At 39.4% G+C, this 14,782-nt stretch overlaps 2 protein-coding genes across 2 annotated transcripts in view; one reads left to right on the top strand and one right to left on the bottom strand.

Annotated features, from left to right (window-relative positions):
* The window catches only part of cnnm2b (cyclin and CBS domain divalent metal cation transport mediator 2b), a 55,711-nt gene extending 45,819 nt beyond the window's left edge, over nt 1-9,892 (top strand). Inside the window, exons 6-8 of the mRNA XM_030138302.1 lie at nt 290-352; nt 4,398-4,576; nt 6,207-9,892. Coding sequence (XP_029994162.1) covers nt 290-352; nt 4,398-4,576; nt 6,207-6,488 — 524 coding nt within the window. The 3' untranslated portion in view covers nt 6,489-9,892. The remainder of the gene's footprint in view (nt 1-289; nt 353-4,397; nt 4,577-6,206) is intronic.
* A 979-nt stretch (nt 9,893-10,871) lies between these two features.
* nt5c2b (5'-nucleotidase, cytosolic IIb) overlaps nt 10,872-14,782 on the bottom strand; it is a 28,995-nt gene continuing 25,084 nt past the window's right edge. The window contains exon 18 of the mRNA XM_030138315.1: nt 10,872-13,649. Coding sequence (XP_029994175.1) covers nt 13,398-13,649 — 252 coding nt within the window. The 3' untranslated portion in view covers nt 10,872-13,397. The remainder of the gene's footprint in view (nt 13,650-14,782) is intronic.

Here is a 14,782-nt window from a genome sequence, read left to right as displayed (position 1 = left end):
TTCATTCATAAACTACAGAACTATTCACAGCTCTCCTCAGAGTTTCTGAGCCACTTGGCTGGTGGGATCTGAGAGACACCTACTGGTGAAAGTGTAGACTAACACCCCTGTCACAGTAATGTGCTTTGTGGGGAGCTACTGTATAATCCTTAAACCTGTTGCATATTGTTCCCTACCAGACTGAATCCCAGACAGTTTAATATTGCCTGTGTGCAGATCAGTAAATGATCATTTGTGACTAATTTTTCTCCTCTTTTCTTTCCACCCTTGCTCCTTCTTTTTTCTCCAGTCCCTCTTTCCCTGTCCCGTACATTTGTGGTCAGTAGAGCTGAATCATTAGCAGGATCTCCAGGTACAGTGGCTTTTTTTTCCATCTATGAATATATACATCTTCACTTGTCATCCTCCACTAACATCAACCTCTCAAACAACATGTGATTTTTGTAAAACATCGTAATGTTTTTGTTCACTGCAGCTGCTCACTTTGCTAGACTGTCTGTAAACGTAACCCGCCTGCTTACACGATGCTTGTTTGGATGACTGCTGCTTTCTTTGTGTGAAAAAAAGCATTGATTGGTGGATGTCTGGAAGTCTGTTTGTGCCCTAATGCAACATGTACTGTATATTTGCGAGTGAAAGAGAAAGAAAACAGTGAGAATAAAAAGATTCAGACTTAATGCCCTCATCCCCTGAGCAATTTGTCATTGGGTTGAATGGCGGTGGAGACTGGAGGCCCCAAAGCAGACCCAGGCTCCGCCCCCCCTCGCCCCTAACCTTTAACCCTCTGACTACATAAACAAGACCTACAGCTACAGCCCCCCGCCGGACACCACTGTGCACACATACAAAGACACACATATGTTCACATTTTTATACACACACATAACTATGTACATGCTGCCATGAACACAAACACACCCACATATACCCGGAAACATGGTGACACACTTGAACAAATACGCTCTCATTCTCTATTTAACACTGACCTGCAGTATACCTCTTAATGTGTGTTTCTTATCCAATCTGGTGCCCACCACATACAGTTTTTCTATCTATGTGTTCTATGTAATGTAATAGCATTATGTGTGTATTCTTGACACATGCTGCCTTTTTTTTTTTTTTTTTGACCTGGCCCCTGCGGCCTCAAGAAAGTGGAGTACTAATCTGCAGGAGTTCACATGCCAGGTCTTTGGCCCACTGCGCTAGGTCCATACACACACACCGGCTGATTGTGCGTCTCACTCCATCTCACGCACACACATATTCCGACATGGGATTACATACATTCCAGTCGGTGTAGTAGCATTAGTGTTGGCCAAGCCGTTTCCACTTTGTTGTGTGTGATTTTCACTAGGCTTCTTTAAGAAGTGGAAAACATAATCTGGCTTTAATTAAAAATAAAAAAAAAAAAAAAAAAAAAAAATGAAAAAAAAAAAAATGAACAAGTCTTCTATGTGAAAATGCATACTATAAGGACGCAGCATCACTGGAGACCACCATCTCATTACATACCGTACAAAACTCCCCTCACCAAAAGACCTCTTCAGAAATTAGATTTCCAAACATCACAGCCAGAACCAGTGTTAATATCTAACACTTGACCTGAAAAATGTCACCACGACACAGGACCTTAAGGGCTACTTAAGGAGCTGAACCGCTACACAGAAGCCGGACTGAGAGTGGGTTTAAGAGCACATACAGTAGTGGCCAAAATTATTAGAACACTTGGCATATTTATTTGTTTGTTTGTTTTGTAAATTGGGCATTACAGTTTTTCTCAGTCGCTTTGGTACATTTTTTGAATCGTCCCCGACATTTGCAAGTGCATTTGGAAGTGCATTTCTCAAAACAATTCGTACAAAAAGCAAAACACCATGGATTACCTGCAAAAGCCAGTCTCTTGTTCAAAATCTGTACGTCATCTCTCAAAAGTAAATATCTGTGCCAATGAACATGTCAGTGCCATCATTGTGTCATTGTGTACAGATAAGACAGTCCAACTGCTTAGTCATGTTGTCAATATAACAGTGTACTCTAGAGGGATGTTCTGATGTAAACTATGGCTAAAGTTTTGATGACAATTATTGTAAATCGCAAGTTACACCTTAGTGTATGTGGGAGATTGATTGCAAGAGATTGGACAAGATTCACGTTTATGTTCTTACTGTTTGGACTGTAATGGACAGACCATGTCATTGTGATACAGAAAGGAAAAGACAGCACTGCACAGCACAAAGAAAAAAACAAAAAAACAAAAGTAGAAATGTGAACATAGGCCAATCTCCTCAGGGAAAACTGTACATGCAGTGTTGTAGTGCTATAGCAATTTACCAATTCAGGACAGATTTAGAAAAAACAGAAATGTATAGAAATATGCTGGACATATTATGACAACTTGTTCAGTCATTTTGCATGTAAAGACTTATGTGATGAACTAATACCTAAATGTTGTGGGGGGTGAGACTATTCAACACAGACCCATTATAATACATTTTGATCAACATGAAATAAGCAATTGATAATGTAGGAAACAGCAGAGAATTTTCCATAATCATTTGCATGGATGTACCAAAGCATTTGCAACTTGTTCAAAGACATGAGAAACTGCTGTTTTGATGTGCACAAGTGACACAATGATGTGAAGATTGAACAAGTAGTTTTGACAGTTTCAATTCTGATCTGAGAAATGTACCAAAGTGACTGAGAAAAACTGTCAAATACCCATAAAATTTCTACAAAGTCATCAATATGCTCTGTAAACCGTGGACTAGAGCCATCATAAGGAGACTTAGGCTATTTTCCTACAAAAAACAAGCTACAGCTATTTGACTATCAATGTCACACAGTCATGTTCCTTCACAGAAGAAGCCAAATTCCTTGTGAATTCATTGTTAGGTGGAATTATGATTAAATTGATGCTGAGTCTTAGGACACAGCTGTGTGATTTGTTGAATGTACAAGGCCTAACCCGATCATTATGTAAATATTAAAGTTGAAAGTGGATAAAAACAGTAGGAGTCACTGCTCAGAGAATCCACCTGTATGTTTCATGAACATGACAAAATTAAATCATGTTTTGCAGACAAAAAAAAGGTCAATATTTTCAGATCTATCAGGCGTTCTAATAGTTTTGGCCATGGCTATATCTGATACATGACTTTCAAGACCTGCAAACTTTGCGTAGATAGACAGCACCATGTGGTTGTGGTGACTAGTATGGATCGACGAGGCTCTCTTCAGACTATAACAATGAGGATCAATGACCAGTGTCAACGGCTCTATGAGCACAAAACCCATTTCTTGAAATGCAGGGACAGTTTGTTATATTGGTTAAATGTTTATTTAACAGATAAAAGACCAAAAAGATTTTTTTAAGTAAAATCAGTCCAACCAAACCAATGTGTCCATATTCATTATGATACCACGACAGTTTCTAATGCACGTCTCCTAAGGGTCAAAGGTCACACATTCAACAGTGGTTTCCATCATTGCCTTTACAGACTGAGATTTCTTTGTACTCCTTGAATCTTTTCACAGTACTATGTTCTGTACGCGTAAAAGACTGAAATACTTTGCAATTTTGCATTGAGAAATAAAGAGACTGATGTTTTAGTGGATGCTCCTGTTACGTCCTACCATGATCCTCTAACATGCATGGACCTGCTGACTGTGGAATCTGACCCAACAGTTACTTTCAACACTTCAGTCTTATCGTGTCTGTGAGTGTGTTTCAGGCATGGGAGTCCAAATTTGTGCAAATTTACAAACTGCTATTCACTCAATCAATTACAACACTTTATAATACAATACTTATGTCAGTTAAATAAATATTTCAGTAAATTAACATATAAAATGCCCCAACTTTTCCAGAAACGGGGTTTGTTTATAACATTACTGATACAAAACAACTAGTCTAATGTTATGCATTTAGTTGACTTATCAGCTATGAAATGTTTCCAATAATGTATAAATTCAGAGAGATTTGTAGTTTTAGTTAGTGTAGCCCTTGTAGTTATTTATTCATCAGTGTTGTCATATCTCCTTCATTAACATCAACCTTTCACTTTATTTGTGTCTTTTGTCACTAAGTGTAATGTGAATTAAAATGAAGTTTCATTACCTCATTTGTAAACATGGTTTCTCACTAACGTCAGATACATTTTCTTCAGCAGTGGTATCAAAACTAAAACTGCTCCCATCATTCCATACCTATTCACATCGTCAAACTACATCTTTTGTTATTTTTGTAAGAATGAGGCTGAAATTGTAGTGTGTGTGTTTAAAGCAGAGAATAGATTTTGTCTTAAAGTTAAATGAGCTGGTCTCTGTTGTGTCCTTGATGCATGTCATGGTCTGTGATCTAAAATGCCTTCTTCTCCTGTATCACCTCTTCACAGAGAATAAATCTCCGCCGCGGCCGTTCGGACTGAATCACTCAGACTCACTGAACAGGAGTGATCGTATAGACGCCATCACCCCAACGCTCGGCAGCAGCAACAACCAGCTCAACTCCTTCCTGCAGATCTACATACCTGACTATTCTGTCAGAGCGCGCTCAGACCTGCAGTTTATAAAGGTGAGAACACACAGGCACACACACACACACACACACACACACACACACACACACACTCACACACTCACATTAAACCATTTGCCAGATTATTTGATGTAATTGTTGTATAATTTTACTTATCCATGTATTATTCACCCCAATTTGGAGAAGACCCACTTAAACACTTAAAATCATTTTAAATGTACTCTATATCCTACTGTTTTTTTTTGTTTGTTTGTTCTTTTTACATTAAATAATTGTCTTGATTGGAAACAGCATAATAATAATTTTTGTCATATACATTTTTTATGGGATGCCCTTTGCAGTGGACAGCATTTTTTAATTTTTAAAAAAAAAAGTAAAACAGTGAACCTCTTGTCCCCTGTAGAGGACAAAAATGCACTGATGGGTCTCAAGAGAATTTTAAGATATTTCACTGTTGCAACTGAAGCTGCAATAGTGTTCTCTACAACGTCACCAGACTTATTTGTACAAAACAATCATTTTGCCTCTGTTCTTATTCTTTTACAAATGGTGTTTTACTCATACTGTATATTGTTCTCCAAACTGGATATAACATATCATGAACAGTAGTTGACAGTAGTAGTAGTAGTAGTAGTAGTAGTAGTACACAATAGTAGTAGTAGTAGTGGTAGACAGTAGTAGTAGTAGTAGTAGTAGTAGTGGTAGACAGTAGTAGTAGTAGTAGTAGTGGTAGACAGTAGTAGTAGTAGTAGTAGTAATAGTAGTAGTAGACAGTAGTAGTAGTAATAGTAGTAGTGGCTGGGCTCAGGAGGTAGAGTGGGTCATCCAATAACCGAAGGGTTGGTGGTTCGAATCCCGCTCTGTCCTAGTCATGTGCTGTTGTGTCCTTGGCCAAGACACTTCAGCCTCCTTGCCTCCAGTGCTGTTACACTGGTGTATGAATGTGTATGAATGTTCGGTGGTGGTTGGAGTGTATTTGTGGATTGTCAGCCACACTTCCGTCAGTCTGCCCCAGGGCAGCTGTGGATACATATGTAGTTTACCACCACCAGAGGGAGAATGTGGGAGTGAATAAACAATGGATCCACTGTACGCGCTTTGAGTATGTGTTCATAGAAAAGCGCTATATAAATCTAATCCATTATTATTATTATTATTAGTAGTAGTAGTAGTAGTAGTAGTAGTAGTACTTCTGTACTGAGCCACAGAATAGTGCAGTAGAGTCACCTCTGACAGAATATCAACAGTGATCAGTAAATATTAACTGTCGATCATGTATAACCTCCTACTTAGTTTTGTGCTTTACTGGGTAGAAGATTTTCAGCCCAGAAGCACAGTTCAGAGGAGCAGGTAGAGTTTTTGTTTCAGACCAGTCACATCACTTCAATGACAGGATGTTAATGGTACGTAGTTAATGGAGTTTTTTCCCAATGACACCAAAAAACTACTGCCCACTGAAGCTTTGAGAGAATTCCACCTGATCACAAACACTCCCTGTGGATTATATGTTTTACACCATGTATTTAACTGTTTTAAAGCTTTTCTCCTCATCAGCTGTCAGTTATTTGTCTATAAATAAACAGCAGAGATAACTGATAGGTACCTGTATGTTCTGGACAACAGTAAAGGCATTTGATATAAATACTGTGTCATATGTGTTTCCAAGGTAACACGCCAACAGTACCAGAATGCTGTGATGGCATCGCGGATGGACAAAACGCCCCAATCTACAGACAGCGAATTCACTAAAATTGAGCTAACGCTAACGGAGCTCCATGATGGAGTGGAGACCCCCACCGTGGTCGTCACCACCGCCAGCACCACGAGCACCACCCCAGCAGTAGCCGTAGCCATAGCCAACGAGACGTCCCACTTGCTCAACCAGCAGCAGAACTGTGTGGGCCTAAGTCGGAGCAACCACAGCGCCCATAACGAGGGACCCATTTAGCCCACGCCGATACCCGGTGGAGACCCAGAACCTCCACCCTGTCTCATGGACACACACGGAGGGTGTTCTAGATGATGATGAGGGAAAAGTGTGGAAGTGGAGGCGGGCGGAGTGAAGATTCTGCTCCAAGCAGTAGCCCCCAGTCAGTCAGTGAGACCCTTTCATGGAGGGGCAGGGGGGAAGACGGGTGCCGTGACACCCCAAACACCCCCACTTGAACACTGTCAGAATCCCTGCTGTACTTCATCCTCTTACAGAGGGCGCACTCGGACAGTACCTGCAACTGAGCTTCTTTTTTGGGACAATCTGACACTTTCATAGCGGTGACTTGGACTGGAGGACAACAGAGCGCATGCAATCCCCCCCGTCCCCCACCCGGAAAAGACACAACAGACAACACAACACTTTCTCCTCAGGCCAAAGACTTTGGTCCCCCCCTTCTTACACTGGACTGTTTTTGCACACACACATTTGCATTTTCGCACACACACTGACACGTCCCACCTGTGCGTTCATCAGGGAGGCTCAGTCGACTGTTGATTCCATCAGCAAGAACTCAAAACCCAAACATGCAGAGAGCAACGGTTAGTCAAAGACTGCACCAAAAACCGCTTTGAAAGAAACCGTTAAACCATGAACCAAGAATGTTTTCCTGTATTTATTTATTTTATAATATTGTATGTATATATGTCTGCGTGGAGACATGATATGGCATAAACTGGCATAAGAGCATGCACGAGCATGTACACAGAGCTGTGTGTGTGGTACATGTGTCATATCAATAAGGACATGCTACATATATGGAGATGAACATCCATTCATGTATATGAGGAGGTGAAGGTCTTTTACAGATACAGTATGTATATTACAGATCTTGCTATTTTTACTATTATCCTAAATCAGGCTTATGGTACATTATCTTTTTCACCTTAAAAAAATCACACTATTGCCTTTAAGAGAAATCACATAATTAATTATTTTAACAAAGTGCAATGAACCACAATTTATTTAAGAGATGATTACAAATTTTAAAAATCACTGTATTATAAATTGACAGATATATTTGTATGTACTGTATGTATGTGTATATTTGTTTTTGAAAAAATGCTAAAGTGCAGCCATCCACAAGCAAAACTGTCCGTAGTCAGCCTCTCTTTCTCTTTGTCTCTGTCATGTTTTTGCATCGTTTGACCTCAAAGCGCCTCTTCACTATATTCAAATGAGAGTTCTGATGCCTAGACTTGTCACCACAGGGCGGGGCAGGGGAGGGGGCTATCAGGTGGTGGCGGTGTTGGTGAAGGTGTGGATAAAAGTGGCCACAACGTGGTCCTATGCATGTAGAGCTTATGTGTCTTATATATTTTGCCAATTTTATGCATAATCAAACTTGATAATTGCACAGTATTAATGACCTCATCTAACATGTTGAGCATCATCAACGTCACAAAAAGCAACCTCGACATTAAACGTGTCCATTAATGATAAACAGCTGTGATTTTCCACTGTTTATGTGTGCATCTCTCTCTCTTTCTCTCTCTCTCTCGCTCTCTCTCTTTTTTTTGTGTAAATTTATTTGTGTGTTTTCACAGAACACAGCAGGCATGTTTTAGTTTTTAAAAAGCTATTTTTTGACAGCAGGGAATGTGAAAGAGACTAGACTCATTTATTTTGGCTCCTGGCACAATATAGAAATGTAATTATTGAAATCATATATCACAGATATGTATTCTTCCTTTCAAGACCTTTCCAATATACAGTAGATGATTAGATGAGAGGATTCATTTGACTTGTGTCTTTACATGGATGTTAAAAGTCCAGTGTGCACAATTTGCAGGGATTTAAGGAGCTCTAACTGCAGAAACAGGATAGAATATTCATAACCATGGTTTCAGTAGTGTGTAATCACCTTGAATGAGCCATTTGGAGAGTGTCTGCCATGTTTCTACAGTGCCTCAGAACAGACTGTCTCCTGTCTTTTTTCTGTTTTCACACCAGTTTCATTGAACCTTTTGGGGTAGCATCCAACATTACAGGTTATTTCCTTCTACTACTGTGTCTGAGTGAAGAACAGGGTTAATGTTCCCAGAAAAAACAGACAAGAATGGATAAAACACATACTAAGAACTATCAAGGGACTTTAGTGCTTTTAGAGGCCAGTGAAGGTCAGAGGTCAGGGGTCAGGGTGAGGGCAGAGTAAGCTCACCTGGATGTGACCACATACTGGTTGTACACTGAACCTTTATCCTTCCATTGTTTTATTACATCAGTAGCAGCTGGTTAGTTTAGCCTGAAGACAGGACACAGAGCTGACTCTAAACTAATGTCATCTGTCGACAGCAACTAAACAGAAAGTTCCTGTGTCCAGCTGAGTAGCGATGCCATCACATGAACCCATTTTTTCTGCTTTGGTTTATTTATACAGCTTAAACAAAAGCTTTAAAATGTGTTAATAAGTGTGGCTACTACTGGGCAGATCACTGTGCTAAGCTAATCTACGCTAGCCTCCACCCATTACACACTGATCCTCTCATTTAATTCTTAGTAAAAACTAAAGTAAGTGTATTTCCAGACTTGGTAATCATGTTCATGCATTTTTTTTCCTGTATATTTTCCCCATGTTTATTTTACCTCATAAAGTCAGGAATGAGCCTTAGGATAATTTCTGTTCTTGAAATGTTCAGTGAATCTTATGTAGTAAAATTCTTCTTATTTCATTTTATAGACGTGTAGATTTTTACTCATTAACTTTAAGATTATTTTCATTTCACTTGCACGTCTGTACATGTATGCACATTACAGCACAGTCATGTCCTGGAGTTGAATCTCTTCATATTCAGTTGCAGATTGTGTCCACTGATGGTCACTGTTTCCTCATGTAACTCTGAGTGTGTGTGTGTGTGTGTGTGTGTGTGTAGGGGTGTGTGTGTGTGTTTCACAGTATCTGAACACAGCACACATGGACAAACATGAGGGCGTCCTTCTTGTATAACCCGACCTAGAGTACATCTGCATTGTTTGCCACTCTTTTCTCTTCATGTTTACTTGAAAGTGCTCCTATGCAGCAGATCCACTTGTGCTCTGCAGGGACAATCACTCCAGAGATGAAGAAACCATTCCATTGTTAACATTGTGCCTGTGATATTCGTTCTCTGCTTCCCAGTGCCTGATAGAATGGCTTCGAACACACACAACAGGAAACACACATACACACAGTCACCTTCACTCTCTTTGCTAAACACAGACCATCATCCTACCGTCACGTGAATGCTTTGCAGGCCTGTTTTTATTTTAACTGATGTTCTGTCCTGTCACAGTGCTGCTACTGTACCCATGTGCTGTCCATTCTGCTTCTACCTGAGGACCACATTCCCTTTACCCCCTCCAGCTGGTGGTTTAATAAAAAAGTGAATGATTAACAGACTGACAGTTTGTGGGTGAATGTGCTTAATTTGATGATGTTCCCTTTGAGTTCTGCTACTGCTGAAGGTTTTAGTTGAATGACATTTGAAAAGCTTTTAGAAATAAATACATCTACATTTTAGTCTTCATATAAAATGTACTTGTTAACAGTTAAACCCATAAAAAAAATCTAAATCCTGTATCATAAAAAAAACAGCAGCTGATAGAGCCACAGGATATACTTAGAAGCATTATTTTAACACTAAGGATTAAGTCCATTATTTATTTATTTATTTTTTTCTCATTTATTACAGTCACGGAAAAAAAAAATTATTAGACCACCGCTTGTTTTCTTCAATTTCTTGTTCATTTTAATGCCTGGTCCTACTAAAGGTACATTTGTTTGGACAAATATAATGATAACAACAAAATAGCTCATGAGTTTGATTCCGGAGCTAATATTTAGCTATTTTCCATGTTTTCTTGATAAAAACCAAAATCACTTAAAAGTTCTTACATCAATAGCTATGGCATTGTACTGACAAAAACAGTGCTTTTAGATGCCACGTTTTCTTTTCTGTCTGTTTTAGTCACATGATACACACAGGAGGTAGTACTTGATTGCATAACCATTGTTTTTGATGACTTTTGATGGTCTAATATTTTTTTCCATGACTGTCTCTGCAGGTTGGACTGAGGCAAAATGCTGAATCAGGAGGTTCTGCTGTTGCTCTCACTCCTTCATACTGCATAAATGTACGCAATGTTGTATGCATGTGTCAAACCGTAAAAGGTTAATGAATTCATGAATCAATAACACAGACATAATTAAAGTCTACATGTTTTAACACTGGGCCCAGCCGACCATTTACTTTCACCAAGCAAACAATCCCCTTTCAGCTGCTTGGAACCACAACACACACACACACACACACACACAAACTGTACATATCCACAGCAGCTCCTCAACAAAACAACACCATGTTATGAAAAACTATCTTTATTCTACATTTTTATGTCATTTTTTTATTATTATACAGTTTGTAAGATGAATTTAGGAAACAAACAAACACTTTTCAGAGGAACATAACATAAAACTAAAAAACATTGTAATTTAGAAAATGGAAGGTGTCTTGTTTTGGCACCTTGTGTTAATGCTAATGCATTCTGGGAATCACAGTAATGGATCAAACCGTACTACGATATAACGCTATAACCTGTTCACCAGACCTTGCCTAGTTCACAGTCTGAGCGACAAATTTCTGTTGTATTTTCAAAGTTAACAAATAAGTTTTGTTTTTTTTTTAGGGGGAAATAACAAGGAAAGGAAATGGAAAGGTCTATTTACACTTCTGTAAACCAAGACCGTTAAAAAAGACTAGCATAAAAAAATAAAAATAACTCCTATGGTGTTGATTACATGTAACTTCTTTGTTACAGTACTTAACATGCTGTTTCCCTTCATTGTAGGCTTTTTTGTACAGTTATTTTCCGCTGTGTAAACTACAATGACATATAAGCTTCCTTCTGAAAATGATGCAGTCCACACAGAAGAAAAACCAATGTTGCCATAACCCAGGCAGAACAGATATGCTTGTTACTTTCACATGCATAGGCAAATTATGCAAAGAAAAGACACCTATTTCTTATTAGCAACGCAGCTGCCCCATGTAGCATATCCAGTTAATATATGTTTAATAAACAAAAAAATTAAGAATACAAATATCTCATTTGTATATAAAAACAAAGATAACAAACAGGTCTAATATGTTTTTATAATATTCAACACGGTTCTGTCCAAAGAGTCGTCACACAGAGTTGCAAATGAACATCTTTCTCCACTTCACATCAAGCCAAACTCAAAATATGCAAAAAGCAGACAGTTTTCCTTCCCTTTTGTGGCCCAGAATAAAGGCCAATCCAACACGCACAAGATGTTTACAACATATCAGGACAAAATACTAACAGGGGTGGGGGTGGGGAGGTCAACTCACTGAATGTTTTTTTTTTTTTAAATGAAATAACCACAATCACTAAAATATCCCAGCCAACCTTATCTGCAACCCAACACTGATGCACTTTAACACATACACATAGCATATCTCTGTCATACTGAGGTGAAGTTCAATTATCTTGTCTTTTGTTGGCCTGTAAAACTCAAAAGTTCCCAAATGATGACATCACAGTGCTCAGAGGTCGATCAGAAGAAATACTGTGCATTCACATACACTCTGTCCAATAGTTTCCTCTTGCTGAGGACAAAGCCAGCGCCTGTGGATCAGTGTCAGTAATCAGGCAGTAATCCCAGCCGAGCACCAAAACCAGAGAGATGCGCTAAAAAGGAGCTTATCGCAGACGGAAGCCAGATACACCTAAACATCCATTTCCTTATACTCACAAAATCACACATCACACTTCTTAAAACCTCTACAGAGCTCATAAAAACGGCCCCTCTACCTGCGACACAAACACAAAAACAAACGGTTTTGAAATGAAATACTCAAGTTTCATCTGCCTGACCAACCAAGCTGACAAAATACTGCATGTTAGCTGCGTGTGGCCCGTTCACCTGACAGCTATTTACAGAAACATTACTGTATGTTGTCATAGAGACTATCAGCATAATGTACAGTTACAGAACTCTGTCCTCAGTGTTGCCTGGTAACACTTTTCAAAATGTCAGCTCAAAAACCACTCATGTACCACAACATTCTCTCTACTCACAACTTCCAAAAAAAAAAAAAGTACGCAGTCAGTGATCAGCTCGACGCCGGATTGTGCTTCGGTTTCCTTATCTTAGCGTCACTCAGGATGCTACAGAGTCTGAGTGAGTCTACTTTGGCAGATACACATGCACAGAGACACACATACTTCCTTCCCTCACATACGAGTTACTCCTTGTGAATGACAAGAAAACAGGCAAGTTGAACAAAATAAATGAAACAGTGAATGTTGTTCCCAAGTTGCATAAAAAAAAGCAAATCTGCGGCTTTAATGTGTGTATTGCAACTAAAAAGTGTTTGATAATAATGTGCACAATTGTCTGATGGATTACTGAGTAAATGTGATGGTGTGATCCACCCTTGGGTCTGATGCATGTCTGTCTGAAAAAACAAATAATACACAAATCAAGTCAAATCAATTTTTAAAAAAAAAGCATTACATGTTTTCTTAAAGTGAAGCTACTGTAGAAAGGTCGGGTTTAGAGGACCGAGCATGCATACAGTCATCTGAGAGTCATATGATCTGCCTCGATACTGGTCCTTTACACTTTCTGTAAAAGTCTCTAGTGTGTGTGTGTGTGTGTGTGTGTGTGTGTGTGTGTGTGTGTGTGTGTGTGTGTGTGTGTGTGTGTGTGTGTGCATCCACACATACAGTATTGACATATACACACCCACACACACTGGAGATGTTTTTCGTCCCTGCTTCACTTTGAGGGAGATCACTATACGATTCTACTGGGGGAAAAAAGTACAAGGAACATGGCCCTGTTTCTACTCAGAGTCTAGCTTATTCCTCCTCCTCCTCCTCCTCCTCTTCCTCTTCCTCCTCATCATCATCCTCATCGTGGCAGTGGGTGATCTCCTGGGGAGTCTGGGGGAACAGGTTGGGAGGTTTGATCTCGCTAAAGGAGCGGGTCAGCTGGTTGCGTTTGCAGTCCAGGTCCTTGCAGTCACTGCAGTGGCTGCGGTTGCGCGTTGCCAGCGGCGATTCTGCATCGATGTCGACGTGAGTGTGTTCCACCGTCGACTCATGGGGCATCTGCAGAGAACGAAGGACGGGACAAGGACATGAAATAAGAGAAGGCAGGAAGACTTTGAGTGGGGACTAACATGTTCCACAACCCCACATACTCATCATACCTGATTCCTTTTCCTAGAATTTAAAAGTCAGTTCAATGTGGTTTCAACAGTTCACTCTTTACATTTTTGACACTGTTTCACTGTAACTTTCAAAGAAGTTACGATAAAAGTTACTGACATAACATACGTATATTATAGAGTTTACCTTCTCTGGTTTCAAAAAATATTTCTGAAAATATCTGTAGCTAAAGTCAAAACACCCTTACTGCACAGTCATTTACCTGCACCAAAACAATATATAAAAAAAAAACAAGGTTCTGTTCATTGTTTTTTAAAGTGTGAACTATCCTGATGCTGTAATGTATATAAAAAGCTTATCTGAAATGGAATCCAGACATCATTTACACATTAGGATGTTTGTCCTCTCCATTTGTTAAAAAATAGTGGAAAACCAGGAGAAAAATGTCAAGGTAAACACAAGGTTCCACAAGCCAAGGCTCATGTTTTTGTTGGGTTTCTTTTACACCATATGTGGTTTCAAACTGCAATTCAGGGAGGAGACAAAATGATTCTGCATGATGCGCCTTTGTTCTGTTGTCATCATCTACATGTTCTGCTTCGGTCTTTGGCACATTGTTACTTTGGCTAATTTTCAGCTTCTTTCATCTTGCATTTGTTTTCCTGTTTGTTTGTTTTTTTTTGGCACCAATAGCTTTGTGTCACTTCCTGTAATTATTCTGAATATCACAAAAAGTGTACACAAACCAATCTGTGGTTCAGTTCCACCTAGACCGAGACCTCTTATTTAATCAGACCCAATCACTGGGTCACAAAAAATAGTGTGTGGGAATAAGCCCATCATTATCCAAAAGTTTCCCCCTCTTTATGTCAAACAACAACCTGATGAAGATAAGGTCTGTACTAAAGACAGGCCTGTTTGGTGTTGTCTTCTGTGAGGTTTTAGCCTTTTAAATGCCAGGGCTCGCCTCCCACATGCAAATGTTCCACCACTGCAGTCCTGGCTTTGTGCCGCTCTTGACAACTATGATTAATACAATGAAATACGAGCAGGATTTCACAACGATGATAGGT

The sequence above is a fragment of the Sphaeramia orbicularis genome, chromosome 1 (genome assembly GCF_902148855.1).
Source record: "Sphaeramia orbicularis chromosome 1, fSphaOr1.1, whole genome shotgun sequence".
In the NCBI taxonomy this organism is placed as follows: Eukaryota; Metazoa; Chordata; class Actinopteri; order Kurtiformes; family Apogonidae; genus Sphaeramia; species Sphaeramia orbicularis.
The sequence above is the reverse complement of the archived record's forward strand: the minus strand, read 5'-3'. Positions and strand labels throughout refer to the sequence as shown.